The sequence below is a fragment of the Lontra canadensis genome, unplaced genomic scaffold, assembly GCF_010015895.1.
Source record: "Lontra canadensis isolate GAN:19392208 unplaced genomic scaffold, GSC_riverotter_1.0 scaffold48, whole genome shotgun sequence".
Classification (NCBI taxonomy): Eukaryota; Metazoa; Chordata; class Mammalia; order Carnivora; family Mustelidae; genus Lontra; species Lontra canadensis.
The window spans coordinates 13413756-13433193 of NW_022631042.1; the positions used below are offsets into that span (position 1 = coordinate 13413756).

General features: G+C 37.9%; 2 protein-coding genes across 3 annotated transcripts in view; one reads left to right on the forward strand and one right to left on the reverse strand.

Annotated features, from left to right (window-relative positions):
* Positions 1-15841, forward strand: part of DLD (dihydrolipoamide dehydrogenase) — a 29830-nt gene extending 13989 nt beyond the window's left edge. The window contains exons 7-14 of the mRNA XM_032873389.1: positions 71-214; positions 609-710; positions 11780-11970; positions 12784-12954; positions 13256-13445; positions 13857-13994; positions 14904-14993; positions 15088-15841. Coding sequence (XP_032729280.1) covers positions 71-214; positions 609-710; positions 11780-11970; positions 12784-12954; positions 13256-13445; positions 13857-13994; positions 14904-14993; positions 15088-15153 — 1092 coding nt within the window. The 3' untranslated portion in view covers positions 15154-15841. The remainder of the gene's footprint in view (positions 1-70; positions 215-608; positions 711-11779; positions 11971-12783; positions 12955-13255; positions 13446-13856; positions 13995-14903; positions 14994-15087) is intronic.
* Positions 15842-18312: 2471 nt separating this feature from the next.
* Positions 18313-19438, reverse strand: part of LAMB1 (laminin subunit beta 1) — a 68154-nt gene continuing 67028 nt past the window's right edge. For both annotated transcript variants that reach the window (XM_032873393.1, XM_032873391.1), the window contains exons 33-34: positions 18777-18936; positions 18313-18617 (exon numbers count right to left, since the gene is read on the reverse strand). In XM_032873393.1, the coding sequence (XP_032729284.1) occupies positions 18481-18617; positions 18777-18936 (297 nt within the window). In that variant the 3' untranslated portion in view covers positions 18313-18480. The remainder of the gene's footprint in view (positions 18618-18776; positions 18937-19438) is intronic.

Consider the following 19438-nt stretch of genomic DNA (forward strand, 5'->3'; position numbering starts at 1 on the left):
ATTAGTCACGTTTTTTTAATCATGAAAATCATTTTAAACTTTGTAAATCTATAAACATTATTTTATAAAGGTTGTCCACGTAAATGGATATGGAAAGATAACTGGCAAAAATCAGGTCACTGCTACGAAAGCCGATGGCAGCACTCAAGTTATTGATACAAAGAACATTCTTATAGCTACAGGCTCGGAGGTTACTCCTTTTCCTGGAATCACGGTATGTGGTACAACCTCCCTTCAGAAAGACATTTATAAACTATTCATGCTATTTATGAACTTGGAGAAATTTCTAACTGAAGTACTGTACATTGACAGTCGTTCAGCTTTGGGAAGTTGATTGTCTTTATTCTGCAGTGATTTTGACCAGAAATAAAACACTTCAATTAAGATGGATATGAATTCATTACAAAGTTAAAACTGACCGTTTTATTTTGAAATACCAAATGATGAAATTTTAAGTGAGCAGTTTAATGGGATTTGATAAAATCGAGTGTATGGATAGAAGTCATAGATACCTCAAAACAAATAAATGTCTTAGCATTTTTGGTGGGGTCAGGTTATAACTCAGTAGGTTTTTCCAAATAATCTTGATTGTATATATTTTATTGTAGATTGATGAAGATACAATAGTGTCATCTACAGGTGCTTTATCTTTAAAAAAAGTTCCAGAGAAGATGGTTGTCATTGGTGCAGGAGTAATAGGTGTAGAACTGGTAAGTAATGTTTTTTCTTCTCTTACTGCCTTCATGGAGTTGGAAGGGACTTCATGGTCCTCTGTACAGCATTGCAAGCAGAGCAACATGGAGTTTTGCTTGAACACTTGAGTCATAAAGAGTTTTCAAGACGACTTATTTATGTAATTGTTGGACATTAGGACATTCTCTTTTATTTTGAAATCTGCTTCCATGTATCTGCCACCCTTTGTGTTCCTAGAACTGCACTGATTTAGTCCTTCAGAAGATGGTTCTCATTCTGAACAGATTGTGTTTCAGATATGACTTACATGACTCTTCCCTCCCTCTCCGTCCTCATCTCAATCCCTCTTACATTCATTCAGACTGCTTGCAACTCTCGGACTACCTTGCCATTTCATGCTTTCTGCCTGCCTTGTTCTCCCTTCCTATCGACTTTCCTGTATAACCAGTTGATCTCTCCTTTTTTTTTCCCCCCAAAATATTTAATTATTTATTAGCACACGTGTGTGAGAGAGAGAGCATTCGGGGCATGGAGAGGGTCAGGCAGACTCTGCACTGAGCATGGGGCCTGATGCAGGCCTCACTCTCACAACCCTGAGATCATGACCTGAGCTGAAATCAAGAGTTGGATGCTCAACCGACTGAGCCACCCCAGCGCCCCCTTCTCTCAATTTTAAGGTGTTCTTAGCCAGGGCTATTGTACCTTGATGTCACAAAGAACTGCTCTACTTCTGAAATCACAAATTCAGACATTTTATTCTCTAGCCCATAACCTCCTCTCCTTTCGTACTCAGTCATTCTCAACATAGAGGCAGTTTAACTTTATCGGGTGCTCTAGTCCTTAGGTCCGTCTGTGTTTTTGCTCTCTTCATTTCCTGTTTTGACTACTTTACCGATCTGCTCGGATTTCATAGTCTGTCACTGTAGCTGCTCTTGAGTCCCTTACCTCTTTGTTCCATCATCTTACCTGCTTGGCAAAACTGTGGTCCTGATTAAATTCAGCTATCTACCCTTTCCTTTTTTAAAATTACAGCATCGCGATTCCACAGCTGTATATATTATGCTGTGCTCACCGCAAATGTGGCTGCCATCTGTCACTATATAACTCTGTTACAGTACCACTGACTGTATTATTTCTTATGCTGTACCATTTATCCCCATGACTTACTCATTTTGTAACTGGAAGCCTCTATCTCATACTCCCTTTAACCCATTTTGCCTTCCTTCTGGCAACCACCAGTTTGTTCTGTATATTTACACCTCTGTTTCTGCTTTTTTTGTTCAGTTATTTGTTTTGTTTTTTTGGATTCCACATAAAAGTGAAATCATGTGGTATTTGTCTATATCTGTCTGACTTACTTCACTTAGCATAATACCCTCTATGTCCATCCATGTTCTTACAGGTCGGAAAAATTCATTCTTTTTTATGGCTGAACAGTATTCCATTACATATATACGTACGTCTTTATCCATTGATCTATCATGGCACTTGGGTTTGCTTCCATATCTAGGCTGTTGTAAATATGCTGCATTAAACATAGAGGTGCATTTATCTTTTCAAATTAGTGTTTTCATTTTCTTTAGGTAAATACTCAGTAACAGATTACTGGTTCATATGGTATTTCTATTTTTGATTTTTTGAGGAACCTCCATGCTGTCTTCCACAGTGGCTGCGCCAGTTTACATTCCCATCAACAGTGCATGAGGGTTCCTTTTTCTCCACATCTTTGCTAACACTTACTAATTCTCACTTTTCAGTACCCCTTCTGACAGGTGTAAGGTGACAACTCACTGTGGTTTTGATTTAACATTTTCCTGATGGCTAGTAATTTGAGCATCTTTTCATGTGTCTGTTGGCCATCTATATGTCTTTGGAAAAGTGTCTATTCAGGTCCTCTGCCCAGTTCTTAATTGGATTATTTGTATTTTTGATGACGAGTTGTGTAAGTTCTTTATAGGATATATCATTGTAAATTTTTTCTTCAGTTCAATAAGTTATCTTTTTGTTTTGTTCGTGGTTTTCTTTGCTGTGCAAAAGCTTTTTATCTCGGTGTAGTCCCAATTGTTTTTGTTTTTGTTTTCCTTGTGAGGAGATGGATCTAGAAAAATGTTGCTAAGACTTATGTCAGAGAGATTACTAGCTACGTTTTCTACTAGGAATTTTATGGTTTTGGGTCTTACATTAGTTCTTGAGTCCATTTTGAATTTATTTTTGTGTGCGGCATAAGAAAGTGGTCCCATTTCATTCTTTGGCATGTGACTGTCCAGTTTTCCCAACACCATTTATTGAAGAGACTGTCTTTTCCCCGCTGCATATTCTTGCTTGCTTTATCAGATTAATTGACCATATAAATGTAGGTTTATTTCTGGGCTTTCTAGTTTGTCACATTGATTTGTGTGTCTCTTTTGTGCCATTAATAAACTTTTTTGATTATTACAGTTTTGTAGTATATCTTGAAATCTGTAGTATATCTTGAAGATTGTGTTACCTCAGGATTTATTTCATTTCTCAAGGTGGTTTTGGCTATTACGGGTCTTTTATGGTTCCATACAAATTTTAGGATTACTTGTTTTAATTCTGTGAAAATTACTTTTGGTGCTTTAATAGGGATTGCATTCAGTCTGTGGATTGCTTTCAGGAGTTTTGGACATTTTAAAAATGCTGATTCTTTAGTCCATGAGCATGGTATATCTCTCATCAGTGTTTTAAAATTTTGAAAATACAGTTCTTTTATCTCCTTGGTTAAGTTTATTCCTAGGTATTTTATTCTTTTTGGTGTGATTGTAAATGGAATTGTTTTCTGAATTTCTCTTCTGCCAGTTTGTTATTAGTGTGTAGAAATGAAACAAATTTGTATATATTGATTTTTGTATGCTGCAACTTCACTGAATCCATATTACTTCTGATAGCTTTTTGGTGGAGTCCGGGGTTTTCTTTGTATAGTGTCCTGTCATCTGCAAATAATGACAGTTCAACTTCTTTCTTACCAATTTGAATGCCTTTTATTTCTTGTCTGATTTCTGTGGCTAGGATTTCCAATGCTGTGTTGAATGAAGGTGGTGAGATTGGACATCCTTGTCTTACTCCAATCTTAGCAGAAGAGCATTCAGTTTTTTACCCTTGAGTATGATGTTATCTGTGGGTTTATCATTATATGGAGGTATGTTACCCCTAGACTGACTTTGTTGAGTTTTTGCCATGAACAGATGTTGAATTTTGTCAGATGTTTTTTCTGCATCTCTTGAGATGATCATATGATTTTTATCCTTCATTTTGTTGATGTGGTGTGTCACATTGGTTGATTTGAGGATATCGAACCATTCTCAGAATAAATTTGATTTCATCATGGTGAATCATCATTCTATTGTATTGTTGAATTTGGTTGCCAAGCACATTTGTTTAGGATTTTTGCGCCTGTGTTCATAGGGAGGTTGTCCTGCAGTTTTCTTTTTTTTTAAGTGTCTTTGTCCGGTTTTGGTCATCGGAATAATGCTGGTCTTGTGGAATGTATTTGGAAGCTTTCCTCCTATTCTGTTTTTTAGAATAGTTTAAGGAAGATAGGTTTTAATTCTTTTTTAAAATGTTTAGTAGATTGACCTGTAACTCCATCAGGTCCTGGACTTTTGTTTGTTGGGAGGGTTTTGTTTTGTCTTGTTTTGGTTTTGGGGAGGAAGAACACTTTATTTCATACCTCAGCTTGAGAGTATAATGCATAGCTTTGAAGTTGAATCTGATGACAGATTCAGTTTTGTTACAGTACTTGGTCTGTTCAGGTGTTCTGTTTCTTCCTGGTTTAGTTTTGGAGGATTGTACATTTTTAGGAATTTAATGATTTCTTCTGTGTTGTCCAGTTTGTTGGCATATAATTTTTTGTTGTAGTCTCTTGCTAATCCTTTGTAATTCTGTGCTGTTGGTTTTTACTTCTCTTTAATTTCTCATTTCATTTATTTGAGCTGTCTCTTTTTTTCTGGATGAGTCTGGCTAAAGTTTTATCAGTTTCACTTTTCAAAGAAGAAGCTCTCAGTTTCATTGATTTTTATTATTTTTTAGCTTCTTTCGTTTATTTCTGCTCTGATTTTTCTGTCCTCCTTTTACTAACCTTGGGCTTTGCTCTTTTTTTTTTTTTTGCCTACTTTCTTTTGTAAGGTTGAATTGTTTAAGATTTTTCTTGTTTCTTGGTTGTATTGCTATCAATATCTATCTTAGAACTGTTTTCTCTATGTGCCAAAGATTTTGAACCATGATGTTTTAGTTTTCATTTGTCTCCATGTATTTTTTTAATTTTCTTTTTGCTTTCTTTGTTGACCCATAGGTGTTTTTGTTTTTTTTTTTAAAGATTTTATTTATTTGAGAGACGGAATGAGCAGGGGATGGGGGAGAGGGAGACAGAAGCACACTCCCCTCAGCATACAGAGTCTGATGCAGGGCTTGATCCCAGGACCCTGTGATCATGACCTAAGCCAAAAGCGGATGCTTAACCAGCTACGCCACCCAGGTGTTCCTAAATGCTTTTTAAGGTTAAATTTAGTGAGACCTTTTTGTGGCCTAACATGTGATTTGTCTTGGAGAATGTTCATGTGCACTTGAAAAGAATGTATTTTGTTGTTTTTGGATATGATGTTCTACATATATATGTTAGATTCACCTAGACTAATGTCTTGTTCAATGACACGATTTCCTTACTGATTTTCTGTTTGATTTTCTCCATTGATGCAAGCCGGCTATCCCCTACTGTTAATGTTACTGTCACTTTCTCCCCTTATGTCTGTTAATATTTGTTTTATATATTTAGATGCTCCAATATTGGGTGCACAGATATTTACAATTGTTATGTCCTCTTGTTGGATTAATTCTTTATCATCATGCAGTGCCACTGTCTGTTGTCATAGTCTTTATTTTTAAGGTGATTCCATCTAATATAAGTATTGATAAGTATTGATACTCTGGCTTCTTCCTTTTTTCTTTTTTTTTTTGGCTTCCATTTGCTTGGAATATCTTTTTCCATCCCTTCCCTTTCGTCTTTATGTTTCTGTAGGTCTGAAATGAGTCTCTTATAGGCAGCGTATAGATGAGTCTTGTTTTTTTATCCATTCCATCAGCCTAGGTCTTGTCGTAGTATTTAGACTCTTTACATTTAATTATCAGTAAGTATGTATTTATTGCCATTTTGTTCATTATTTCCATAGCTTTTCTCGGTTCCCTTTTTTTCTTGTTCTTTTTCCTTGTGATTGATGACTTTAATGTTATGCTTGGCTTTTTCTCTTTTTTTTGTGTATCTGGTGTAGGTTTTTGGTTTGTGGTTATCATGTGGTTCACATCTTAAGTATACAGCAGTCTATATTAAGTTGGTGGTCACTTAAGTTTGAGCATTTCCTAAAAGGACTGCATTTTTATTCCCCCACCTTCCATGTTTTATGTATATGTTACTATATTTTACATGTTTTGAGTCCCCTTAACTACCTTTTTTTTTTTTTAATTTATAATTGTCCTCATTGAAGCGGGCTGGAGTTCCTTGGCCTGGAGGGAGATGACTGGAGCTGGTGTGGGCTAGGGCCCCAGGGCTAACTGAGGCAGCAGGCCATTTTGAGTGCCTGGACTTTGCTCCTGTCTGTGTTATCAAGGTGGAGGGGGAATATGAACAATGGCACTTGTCAGCCTCTCCAGCTCTGGAGAGATTTCCAGTAGTTTCCCTCCATTTTGCCCATGCTGTAGGGCTAGTAAATGAGCTTTTCTTTTCGGTTCTTAAAAGGATTGTGCTTTTTTGCTGTGCCCAAGGATGGGCAAATCTGCATGGGGCCCCTCAGTGCTGTCCCTCCTTCCTGTAGTTGGCAATGTTGGGGGTCGGGTTCCCATTGTTACTGTGTCTCAGGCTCTCCACCTGTTCTCTGTGTGGTCCCTCTATCCTTTGTTGTACAGAGCTAGAGCTGTTGAGTCATTCCTCGTTCTTCCAGAGGAATTGCTCTCTGTGGACATGTAGATTCCATCTGTCTTTGGGAGGTGAATTCATGGTCTTCCTATGCTGCCATCTTGGACACTTCTGGACTTTTATATCTAAGCTCCTATCAGCATCTCTACCTATAGATCTCTCAGACGCTGTATTCAGTACATTAATAACTTAACCTTTCCGTCTTCCTCTCTTCTTTCACCCACAAAGAAACAAAACCAAACCTGTTGCTTTCTTAATATTTCTCATCTCATTGAGTTGTACCACCCTCATCTACAGGTTTAAGCAGGAAGTTTGGGAATTACCTGTGACTTCTGTCATGTCATTGCACCTTCTGCTGAGTCAGTGGGTCCTGACGTGATGCCGCAAGATACTATCTCACGAATATGGCTTCCTTTTTTTCATGCATCTCCTCAGATCCCAGTTCAGGCCAGTGTCATTTCTTACCCTAAGTCTCCCTGACTTTCATCTTTTTCTAATCTAACCACCCTGGAGTGGCTGAAGTCCTCTCTTACAATACGAATGTAATTGTGTTTTTCCATGCTGAAAATCCTTCAATAACTAGTGATCGTCATTAGGATAGCTCCAAAATCTTAATGTTGTTGAAAGGCCAGTGTGATGCAGCCCTGGCTTCAGTCACCAGCCTCATTTCTAGCCCCTCTCCCTCTCAAACTATGTACCAGGTACAGCGAAATACCAGTTTCTGAACAAGCTACGCTCTTTCACTTTCCTGTAGGCCTTCTGTTTGGAAAATGCTTCCCTCTACCAGTCTCTGCTCTCAGAGCCTTCCCTGACAACTACGCTGATTAACTGCCTTACGTGCCCTTACGTACTCTTGCTGAGTGTCCCATTGTATCTGTACTCGCTGCAGTATTTATCTCACTTTATTGAACTTCACTTGTTGACTTGTCTCTCTTTAATTAAATCATCCACTGCCTGAGGTCAGAGGTCACGGCTGTTTCATCGACTGTGCATCTTCAGTGCGTAGCACAGTGCTGATACATAAGTAGTCACGTGTTAGCTTTTGTTGTTATTGCCGAGTAAACGTCTGTTGATAAATACCTTTCAGAAGTCAGCTTAGATAGTACTTTTTTAGCCCTTTTTAAGCCCTTTGTTTCTGAGAAAGTACAAGTCTTTCTGTGATGAATATGAGTTTCATATTCGAAACCTTACCCAGGTCTTGTAGATACCAGATTGTTATTTTGTTGTCATCTTCTGATCCAGTCTCGTCTGTCAGGATCACTTGGAAATGGTGTTCAGAACTAATAAGCATGATAATTAATAAGCTTAAATAAATAATAAATAAATAAGCAGGATAATTTAGAGAACTTGTTCTTGATATGGAGTCTGCTTCGTTTGATATAATCCTTCAGGATCAGTTTGATTATCTTTTCCTTTTCAAAGCATGTATTGAATTTATAGTCAGTTGAAAACTTCACATCTTTTGCTTGAGGAATTTTGAGTTTTTAAATCTAAATAAATCAATAGACCTAAGTAAGGGATTTTGAGCCTTTATCCTTGCTTTAATCTGTTATTCACTTATACCCAGTATTCCAGGCATTTCCTTTGTCTTGATTTGGTTATCCTTACCCTTAACTGCTTTTTCTTGCCATGTGTAATTCATAAATCTGGGAAGCATGTTAACTAAGGCACGTGGCCTATCATTTGATCTTATCTAAATTGATTAATGAAACTGTCTCTGGTGTCCTTCACATTGTATGAACTATTGAAAGCCATCTGACTCTATAGTCTTTAACCTGTTTATAAATGTATTTAAATACCCACTAATCCATTACATCTAAGGGATGTGAAATTTTCTTTCCTTTTGTTGTTTTTTTTTTTTTTAAACTTTGCTGATAATAAAAATATCCTACATTATTGTCCAGTCCAGAAAAGCCTTCAGAAAATAGTTTACATGACCTGTTTGGAATACTTTTGGTAGTATCTAATGATTATCAGACCATCTGTTTAATTATCTCTTCTAGTATTTAGCAGGGATTGACCTATGTTCCACATTTCAATGAATCTTGTTCTTTTCACTTTTGAAAATTTTAGGCAATATATTGCTTGTTTGGTTCCATTTGACAGTTCCCTTACGCTCATTAAGTTCCCAGAGCTCACTGACTGACAGTGTCTCTGTCATCAGATTATGATCAGATTTGTTTGATTGGAGAGTTAATTTATCAGAAATTAATAGTTTTCTTAATATTTCCTCTATTCATTCCACTTTGAAAATTGTTCTCATGGGTGGATAAAATTGAGCAAGAAAAAGGAATAACATAGATTTACTTTATTTTTTTGGTAAGTATAATAATATCCCAAAGCAATAATTCTTTCTTTCATTTCAGCACTTTTGCCTTAGGATATTTTTATAAGTGTTGGATCATTTAAAAAATCTTAATGTTTTAGGTGTCTCAACCAAATTGAATATTTTTACAAATGTCTTTTTAAAAATTTAAACTTATTAGAAATAACTTACTAGTAGTCATACTTCTGTCTTTAATTTCTCATAAAGATTATTCATGTGACTGTCTTTTTATTTTTTCATAGTTTAACTTTTTTCATTCCAGTTTAATTTAGTGCTCTGCCTCTTGATGACTATGTCCTTAAATGAATGAACTTCTCTGAACTAGTTGATTCATCATAAAAATCCGCATTTTAATAAGAGTAACTGCCATACAGGATTATTGTTGGGATTTAATGAGGTAAAATACATATAAAACACATAACCCAGTGTCTAGCAGCTGATAAACTCTAATACAGTGCCTGACGTCTAGTAGATACTATTAGAGTTTTCCTATTTCTTAGGATTTTGAAATCCATTTTCCTAAAGAATAAGACATTTGTCTAGCTCTCTGTGCTCTTTATTCCCTACTTTGAATTCAAGATGATGCTTACCATTTCCCACTTTCTTACTATTTTTGTTGTTGTTGAGGATGTCGTGATTGTTTTCTTTTTTATGGCTGAATAATATTCCTATGTATGTATACCACACATTTTTAAAACTATTTTTTGAAGTTTAATTGAATATCGTATTAGTTTCAGGTGTACAATAGTGACTTAATATACTCTTACTATTTCTTACTTTCTCATTTAGGTTCACAGGAGTGTATTTTTAACACCTTCATTGAGATACAATTCCTATATCCCTCCTCACCCATTTAAAGTGTACAGTTCAGTGTTTTTTATTTTGTTTGTTTTTTAAAGTATGTTCACAGCGTTGTGCAGTTGTCAGCATGATCCTAATTCCAGAGCATTTTTTTCACCTCAGAAAGAAACCCCATGTCCACTGGCAGTGACTCTGCCTTCCTCCCTTCTCCCAGGCCCTGGAAACCACTAATCTACTTTCTGGGATTGTGGAATTGCCTATTTTGGACTTTTCACATAAACGGAATTCACACAGTATGTGGCCTTTACATCTCCAGCTTCTTCACTTAGTGCCACGTTCTTGGGGTTCACATGTACTTTGTAACTGTAGAGCCGGATGTCCCGCCCTGTGGCTAGAGCACATTTGGTTTATCCATTCATCCATTGATGGACATTTGGCTGGTTTCCACTTTGGAACTGTTAGGAATAATACTGCTATGAATGTTTATGTATGGGTTTCCATGTGGACATCTGTTTTCATTTCCCTTGTGTGTAAACCTTAGGAGTGGATTTGTTGGGTCACATGGTAGTTCTGTGTTTGGCCTTTCGAGGAGCTCTGTTTACAGAGTGGCTGCGCTGTCGTCCACCAGCAGAGTGAGTTCGGTTGCCCACGTCCTCCCAGGAGTAGCAGTGGTGCTGTTGTTGATTTGAACCATTCTCGTGGGTGTGTAGTAGTAGCTCCTGGGCATTTCAATTTGTGTTTCTTTAATGGCTTGTAATATGGAGTATGTTTCTAGGGGCTGATTTTCCATCTCTGCATTGTCTTTTGTGACATAACCTCTTTAACTATTTTGTCTGGCTTTTTATTGGCTATGTTATTTGAGAGCTCTTTATGCAAAGAATATAAATCCTTTATCAAAAAGAAGTTTTGCAAATATTTTTTCTCCATCTGTGGCTTCTCTGTCTCTATTCTTAATATTAGCTTTAGAACAGGAGAAGTTTTTAATTTTGATATAGTCTCATCTTTTTTTTTTTTTCTTTCATGGATTGTGCCTATGATGTAGTGTGACCCTAACTCAGGGTCACAAAGATTCTTTACTATGTTTTTGGCCATAAGTTTTATAGTCTTGAGTTTTATAATAAAGTCCATGATTCATTTTGAGTTAATTTTTGTATATATGCTTGTGATTGGATTTTTAGTGTCGCTGTATTGCCTTTAGTTTACTAAGCTCTCATTCCCAAAATGCAGGAAATTTTTTAAATGAATGCATAGAACTAATTGGAAAGGTAAACTTCTTAAATTACCAGACAATTTTAATACAAATTCTTGAAAAGGATATGTTCATTGTTTGTCATATTATATTTAATGCTGTGAAATTATATTCATCTTGCCTGTTTTATAAAGAGGTATTCAGACATTTTAATTGTTAAAATGTTAAGCAGCATTCAGCTTAAATTACAGTTGGAATGTTCTGTTGAGAAAATAATATATGAAGCCAGTTTAATATTTTACAAATACCAGTAATTAGTAGGAGTCAGAGGACCTTCTTCTCCTTCAGGATCTTCTTTCCCACTTGTTGCCCTCTTCCTGGACCAGATCCCTGTGTAGTTCATTCCCTCTCTTTGTGCATGTGTCAGAAAAGCTTTCCCCAATGACCATGCTCTTTTTAAAATGGTAGCCTTACTCCTTCCAGCAGTTGTGGTTCCTTTCTGTTTTTATTTTTCTCTGAGCACTTTACTATCCTCTGTGTGAATTGTACTTAATCTGCCTCCCTTCCCAGAATATAAGCTCCCTGAGGGCAGCATTTTGATCACTGATGTGTGCCTGGCGTATTGTAGGTGCTCAGTAAATGATGAAGGAAAGAACAAATTAATACATGAAGTACATGAAACATTTATTTGCCACCATGTTCATTTTGAACTTAGAGCTTCTTATAGGGACATAGTAACAAAAGAGACTATCTGACAGTAGATTATTTATAATGTTTCAGTAAATACTTGCTTTAGGAACCTTTATTCTTATTTTTGTGATTTTTAAAAAATTATTATCTACAGGGTTCAGTTTGGCAAAGACTTGGTGCAGATGTGACAGCAGTTGAGTTTTTAGGTCATGTTGGTGGAGTTGGAATTGATATGGAGATATCTAAGAACTTTCAACGCATCCTTCAAAAACAAGGATTTAAATTTAAATTGAATACAAAAGTTACTGGTGCTACCAAGAAGTCAGATGGAAAAATTGATGTTTCGTAAGTATGCTTCATTTGGTTTTGATACAATATCTTGATCTCTTTGCTTAAGGAAAACACTTTTTTTTTTTTTTTTTTAGATTTTATTTATTTTACAGAGAGCGATCACAAGTAGACAGAGAGGCAGGCAGAGAGAGAGAGGGAAGCAGGCTCCCTGCCGGGCAGAGAGCCCGATGTGGGACTCGATTCCAGGACCCTGAGATCATGACCTGAGCCGAAGGCAGCGGCTTAACCCACTGAGCCACCAAGGCACCCAAGAAAAACACTCTTTTTCAGAATCAGATTTTGTTATGACTTAGGGCCATTTTATTGCTTACTATAACTCTGTATTATTAAATCTGTCCATTGAAATTCATGATGAAGTTGATGCTAGAAAATTTAATCGAGTGTTCTCACTGTAATGTGCTTCCTCCTGGTATACATTTGGAAATATTTACACTCTTAACATTCAGTAAAACTCAGTATTTTTAGATATATAGGGGGAAATCAATAAGAATATTAGATTGTTTACTGTGTGCCTGGCACTCTTCTTACTAAATACCCCTATAACATGAAATTATTTGCCTAAGGTCACACAGCAAGTGAGGGGTGGGGCCATTGCTTGATCTTCTGATTGTAAGACCTATGTTCTTGTTTTTTGTTTTTGTGAGGTTTGACTGATAGACCTCTAGAGGATTTGTACATTTTCATTGCATGACTCCTATTTGTTTAAAGTGTCAGCATCACTCGAGAAACATCTGTTCTTACATTTCTAAGTCTGTCAGTTGTTTCTGTTGATGTGTGATTAATAGTCACACACTGTTCATTGTCTAGTATTGAAGGTGCTTCTGGTGGGAAAGCCGAAGTTATCACATGTGACGTACTCTTGGTTTGCATTGGCCGACGACCCTTTACTCAGAACTTGGGACTGGAAGCGCTTGGAATTGAACTAGATCCTAGAGGTAGAATTCCAGTCAATACCAGATTCCAAACTAAAATTCCAAAGTAAGTTGGATAATTATGTGCATTTCAAAAAACTTAAAAATTTATTTTCAATTCTATTTTGAAAATAAGACTTGTCATGCTTAAATGCACTGGCTTTGGGGAAGAAGAGTAAACTCATCTGTGGAAACAGAAAGAATTGAATGTTTTCATTACCCAGAGATGAGAACCTGAACTCACAGATACCCATTTTGTCTATTTTTTTGGTTACTTAGTAACTAGAAACTTCTGTTACCATGGCGTAATGAAGATGAGTAGCTGTGGTGGCAGAAGTTGACTGTGTTTCTTTTCTTCTCTGTGGTAGTATCTACGCTATTGGGGATGTGGTTGCCGGTCCAATGCTGGCTCACAAAGCAGAGGATGAAGGCATCATCTGTGTTGAAGGAATGGCTGGTGGTGCTGTGCACATTGACTACAACTGTGTACCCTCTGTGATTTACACACACCCTGAAGTTGCTTGGGTCGGCAAATCAGAGGAGCAGCTGAAGGAAGAGGTAATTCTGAATGCTGGGGTATTTTTAATGCCATTGTATGAATTGAGTTAATGACTCTGGTGGCTGAGAATCATTTTATTATTAATGCATTTTGAAATTATGTAGAACATTATATATATTTTTCCTTTGTCGGTAGCATAGAGGAGATCATTCACTTGCCTGTCTTCAAAGTGATAATTCCAGAGCTCTTACATTTTCCTTTGAAATACACCCTGATGAACTGATGTTTGCGTTTGCTTGTGTTTGTACCCAGAATGTATCTCATTAGCAAGCAGTTTTGGTCTTGCCCTTAATATACTCTGAAGAGTTGCCTTCTTGGGATTTCTTTTCTGAACATATGGTGGATGATTGCACCAACGGGAATACATTTTTTCAGTGTTTATGTAGGTTCGCATTTTCTTTCTCTTGCAGGGTATTGAATACAAGGTTGGGAAATTCCCCTTTGCTGCTAACAGCAGAGCTAAGACAAATGCGGACACAGATGGCATGGTGAAGATTCTGGGACAGAAATCAACGGACAGGGTGTTGGGAGCACACATTCTAGGACCGGTGAGTATCTGAAAGCCCCAAACCCCATTACGATTTCTGGAAAGCGTTGCTGTTTAGATGCAAAGCCAGCTGCTCTTTACATCCTGAGGTCGTTATTTACCAGCAGAAGTTCGTGTGTTTCTGACAAGGCGACCGGCAGCACTCTCACGGGCTGGCTCATCACATCATCTGCTTTCTGTTCTGCAGCTGCCATTATCCTCTTGAAACCTACACCGGGCCCTGTGCCTGCTGAAAACTCTCCAGTGGCCTTTTTCTACCTGGGGCTGTTACATGTGGTAACAAGGCCCCATGAAATCTGGTCCTGTGTGGCTTCCTGAACTCGTGTCTTTCCACTCTTACCTTTCTCTCAGTAATTCCCTGCCTCATGGGCCATCCCTCAGTTTCCTAACAGGCCAGTGTTCCCACGTCAGCGCCTTTGTGCTTGTGGAACCCGTTGCTTGGAATGCTGTGCCTCCAGGTCTTTGTATGACTTGTTCCTGTTAGGTCTCAGCTCAGATGTTACCTCCTCAGAGAGGCCCTTCCTCCCACAGGCTCTGAAGTATGCACTAACCTCGGGATCTGCCGCAGAATTGGTAATAAGACATTGGAGTTCTTAGTCTGTAACACATTTTTATGTATACATGCAGTAACTTTAGTGTTCACGGTTGTGGGGGCAGGAGTTGCTCTCCCCATTTTTTAAGTGAATAAATGGAATGAAGCACGAAGTGAGTGCTCGAAGGGACTCAGCCGTAGGATTAAAGTCCAGGCCAGCTGGCTCTGGAGTCCAAGCGCTTCTCTTCTGTGCCACCTTTCCTGTTAAGCTTTTCCTGCCTGGAGGCAGTTAGTTAACTGCTCTAGCAGTGAATCCTGTTAGCTTGTAGTTTTTGCCAGGGGAAGAAAATGACTTCTTGGTCTGTTCTCTTAATAAAGGGAGCTGGTGAAATGGTGAATGAAGCCGCTCTCGCGTTGGAGTATGGAGCATCCTGTGAGGATATAGCCAGAGTCTGCCATGCACATCCGGTAATTATGGACAACATGCAGAATTAGTGGTTACCTCAGGTTTCTTCTCACCCACAAGTATTTGGTTTCTAATTATAAATTTCTTCCCTTACAGACCTTATCAGAAGCTTTTAGAGAAGCAAACCTGGCTGCATCGTTCGGCAAATCAATCAACTTTTAAATTAGATTATATTTTTCTGAAATTTCCTGGGAGCTTTTGTGGAGGTCACATTTCTGAATAGGAAATGCTCACAGCTCCAAGAATTTCTAGGACTGAATTATGAAACTTTTGGAAGGTTTTAATAGGTTCGGAGAGAATGGAATAATCTTATCTATTTTAAAATAAATTGAATATTTTGTTTCAGTGCATTGAAATTGCAGAAAAAGCTACTTATAGTAGCATCCTGGAAAATTTTCTTCAGCCCATATTTTCATGTTGTCTCTGAACGATTCGACTTCACTAAACTTACATTACATAGCTTTTATCTCTGCTCTTGTAAAGTTGGATTTACTTACATGGATGGAGCTGGCATAGGGTATGTGAGCCAGCTGTGTTTGAAGCAAGGCGATCAAGTTATTTTAAACTTGGTTTTCGTATTGGAAACAGTCATTAGGATCAGATTAAAATATGTATAAACCATACTGATGTAAATAAATGATCTCACTTATTTTATTTAATCCCCAAATTCTTGCAGCTTAGAGGTAGAATTTATGTTTAAATTTTTAAGGACCCATTGAGGTCTGCAGTTTCTAGTTACCCAGTTAGCCAAATTAAGGAGGTATATCTGTGAAATTCAAATATTAAATGAAGACATAACTGTATTACAGCGGGGAATGAAAATACAGAAATAAATAGTCTTAAATATTCATTTACCTGTTGTTTTGAGTGGGTGTCAAGATGGTCCTAATTCTTTTATGACTACCTGTAGTGTATATTCTTACCTTACATCTGTTTATTCCTCTTCTAGGCCTGGATGTATCTTTTTACCACACTGGGGGATGACATTAAGGCATTTAAAAGGTCATTACCCTTTCATCTGTTGTAGTGATACCAGCTAACTGTGGAGCATACACTTTTGGAGACACAGCATATGGAAAATTTAATCTGTTTTCTCCTGTGGCTTTCTAGTGTATCCGTGGCTGGGTAAATGACTTTCTTTAAAGAGTGCTATAAAATCATATTTATCAATTAATGTTTAAAATGGCCAGCTTTTGAAACACTTCAGTAACAAAGTATTAAATGTTAAAATAGGTTTTTGCATATTTTAACTAAAAGAATCAGATTAAGTAGTTCTCAAATTTAGGATAGTGTATTCTAACAAGGAAAAACTAAAAGTACTAGAAATGTGCAAACTAGATACTCACTTGATTGCAACTTACAGATCACAGCCTAAGGGAAAGTTTAGAGAGTGTAATGAGTCAGCAGAAGGCTATGTGGGATAAGGTACTGTCAATCGCTCAGTTAGAAGGAAAGTGTTGAGTTGTCCTCAGGTTTTAATTGCATCATCGGTGGGTCACATTTCCCTTTTTCTTCTATGTCCAGTAGTCTGGGACTGTGATAGTCATGAATAATCCATTATAAAGACTTTGGATTCTCTTACTTACCTCGGAAAAATAGGGAGTTTCTCTCTCAGTGGGCAGTTAACTTGGCTGAACCCCAACTCCATTTTTGCTGGGGGCAGCAGCTGAAACATTTACCCAGTCATTTCAGCTTTACCTTGGCTGCATTACATCTGTCCCATGCATATGTAGTTCATAGGTCAACCGGACACTGGGCAAATTATATGCAGAGTTGGGGGCCCTCCCCACACGTGTCTTCTGGGGCTCCCCCCGCCTCATATTTTAGTTATTCTCGTTGCCCCTGACCCAGTCTTCCAATTCCCTAATCAGTAAAACTTGGCTTCTGCCAAGTGTGATACTTGCTGGGACCCAGTGCTGTTCTCGGACACCTCCCCTCTATCTCCTGCCTGCTTCTGGTGGGTCTCCAGGACCTTTACTTTAAAACATCTGTATTTTGTTCAGATTCTGCAGTAGTCATAGCAGGAGGGCTGGCCTGAGACATGCTACTATGCCATTATTGGAAATTACCTCTGTGTGTTTAAAAATCTGAAATCCCAGTATTATGTGAAGTGCTAGTTTAAATTTCAAACATGTTACCTACTTTAGGGAAAGAAATATAGTGAGAAATGGAATTTAATATGAAGTTCTAGTTATACAAAATAGTTAAATATATCTAGGCAGGAATGAAGTTGTGGATATAAAACAGACTTTATTCATTTATTATTTACTAAGTTCTCACTATTTTCTTGGCTTATGAGGGGTGGGAATTAGTTGTCCAGTTCCCTGAGTTAATTAAAATGAGTGATTTTGAAGTAACATCTTTAGTCGTTTAGCTAGAGAGGAATGGGTAGTAGAAAAGACTTCAATTTTAAATAAAATACTTAAAATTAAGGGAAAAAATTAGTTGCTGTAGTAGATGAAGAGGTAAAACCACTTTGCTAGGTAGTAGGATTTCTACCTAAATAAAAATGACAAATAATTGCCTTGAAGGAGCGGGAGGTTGCCTTATTGTTTAAATTATATCTGCTTACATAAGTTTGGTTCAGTGCTACCCAGAACTGGTCTTGTTCTAAAAATTTGGCAAAAGACCACTGAGGGCTTGGCCTGTTCTCCAGCTCTGCTCTGAGGTTGACATGGGTTTGGCAGTTGGAATACAACTGTTTTCTTTATCCCGTGGAATAAGTGATTGTTCTGTGATTGTTTTGGCCTCTCGTACGGACTGTAGCAGAGAATCTCTAGTTTGTGAAATCTAATAAAGCCAGTATAAATACTGGGAAGTCACAGTATCATTTTGTACTTTGATTGGCACTGCTTAGTTGGCAGGAGCAATGTTCCTAAACTCTGGCTGGATTTCATTTCAGCCTTCACCCTCACCACCTAGAATAGGGCCAGGATTGCTCACACTTAAAAGCCACAGTTTACCCTCCTGATTTTCTGAAAATTGCTTTTTGTTCTCTTTCCGAGAGCAAGGAATCCTTAGAGGAGTTTTGGAGATTGGAGCCACTGAGTAGCCACTGAAATGGTGAAGGGTGGGGAGGGCCTCAGGCTGTATCCTCCCCGACTCCCCAGCCCCTAACCCCCGCCATCCCACTGGGAGGTGATTTGGGGCAGATGTGTGGTGGATATTGACTTAGCAAACATGATAGCTTGTTTACAGACAAAATAGAAATCAGGTCCCGTGAAGGCAGTTTGTTTATAAAACCCTTTTACATTGAAAATATCCTTGCTTCAAGGGATTCACAAACATTAAATCAGTAAAATTTAAGAATTATCCCAAATATATATTTATACAAAAGGACTGTATTTTATTTTTAACTTCGTACAAAATGTGGTGATTAAAAACATTAAATAGGTAATGAGTTGTATTTTGAAGATCATGAAGTCAGTTTTTTAAATGGAGCTCTTCTCCTTTGGCTACCTCGGCCACCTTCGAGCCTTTCCTCCTCCGTTACAAGCAGGTGCTATAAACAGCAACCTTCTGGCTTATATCCTTTAGGAGCGAACGGACCTCTCCTTCTAATCTTACTAATTCTTGAGCTTTATCTTCTAAATATTTTTGATTGTCCTCGTATTTTCTTTCTAAATCTGTGGGAGATAAAAAGAGATAGTCTGAGCCAATTATACTAGAATGATCTCCATCTCCTGCTGCTCCAAGACAAAGTGAACAGATTTTCAACCTTTTAAATAAACTCTGTGGTGGTCTTATGTTAAAATACTTTATGAAAGCACGAGCCTGGGACCCACCTTTCAGGAGCTGGAGCTTGCTGTTGGCTTGAGCCAGAAGTGTTTTTGCTTCATTTTGTAGCATTTCAGCTTTCCTTCTGGCATCTGCGGATTCTTCGGTTTTTTTGGCAATTAATTTTTCCACCTTCTTATACTTTTCATCCACTTCGCCATCTAGAGCCTGCAGTTCCAGTTAGAGAGCAGGGATACATGTAATCTCTGACATTAAGAGTGTCCTTGTGGCAAGCTCGGAAGGGTACTCAGGCATTAAGCTATCTGCTGTAAATAATTATTCTGAAACAGTCGAATTACAGTACTGACATAGTTTTTTTTTTTTTTTAAATGAAAGATCTGAAAGACACTTTAGAGTTGGAGCAGGGCTCCAGGCCTCCTTTCTACTGCCAGCACTGTCCTCTGGCGATGGCGGAAGACAATTATATGGCAGTAAAGAAGTAGGTTTTCTCTAGGTTTGCTGTGATCCAGTGTTAGATATCAGAAAAGGCCCATCTGAAGAGCTGATAGGAGGACCATCTGGACTGTGACTAGTGTGGGCGTGCAGAGACTGAGGGAAGGAAGGGGAGATGAGAAATTGGTGTGGGTTTGACCTGCAGGTGCTGCTTCGGAGAAACACTGTTCAAACAATAGCCATCGATAAAGGGACCTAGCACAGTGTCGGGGGTCTT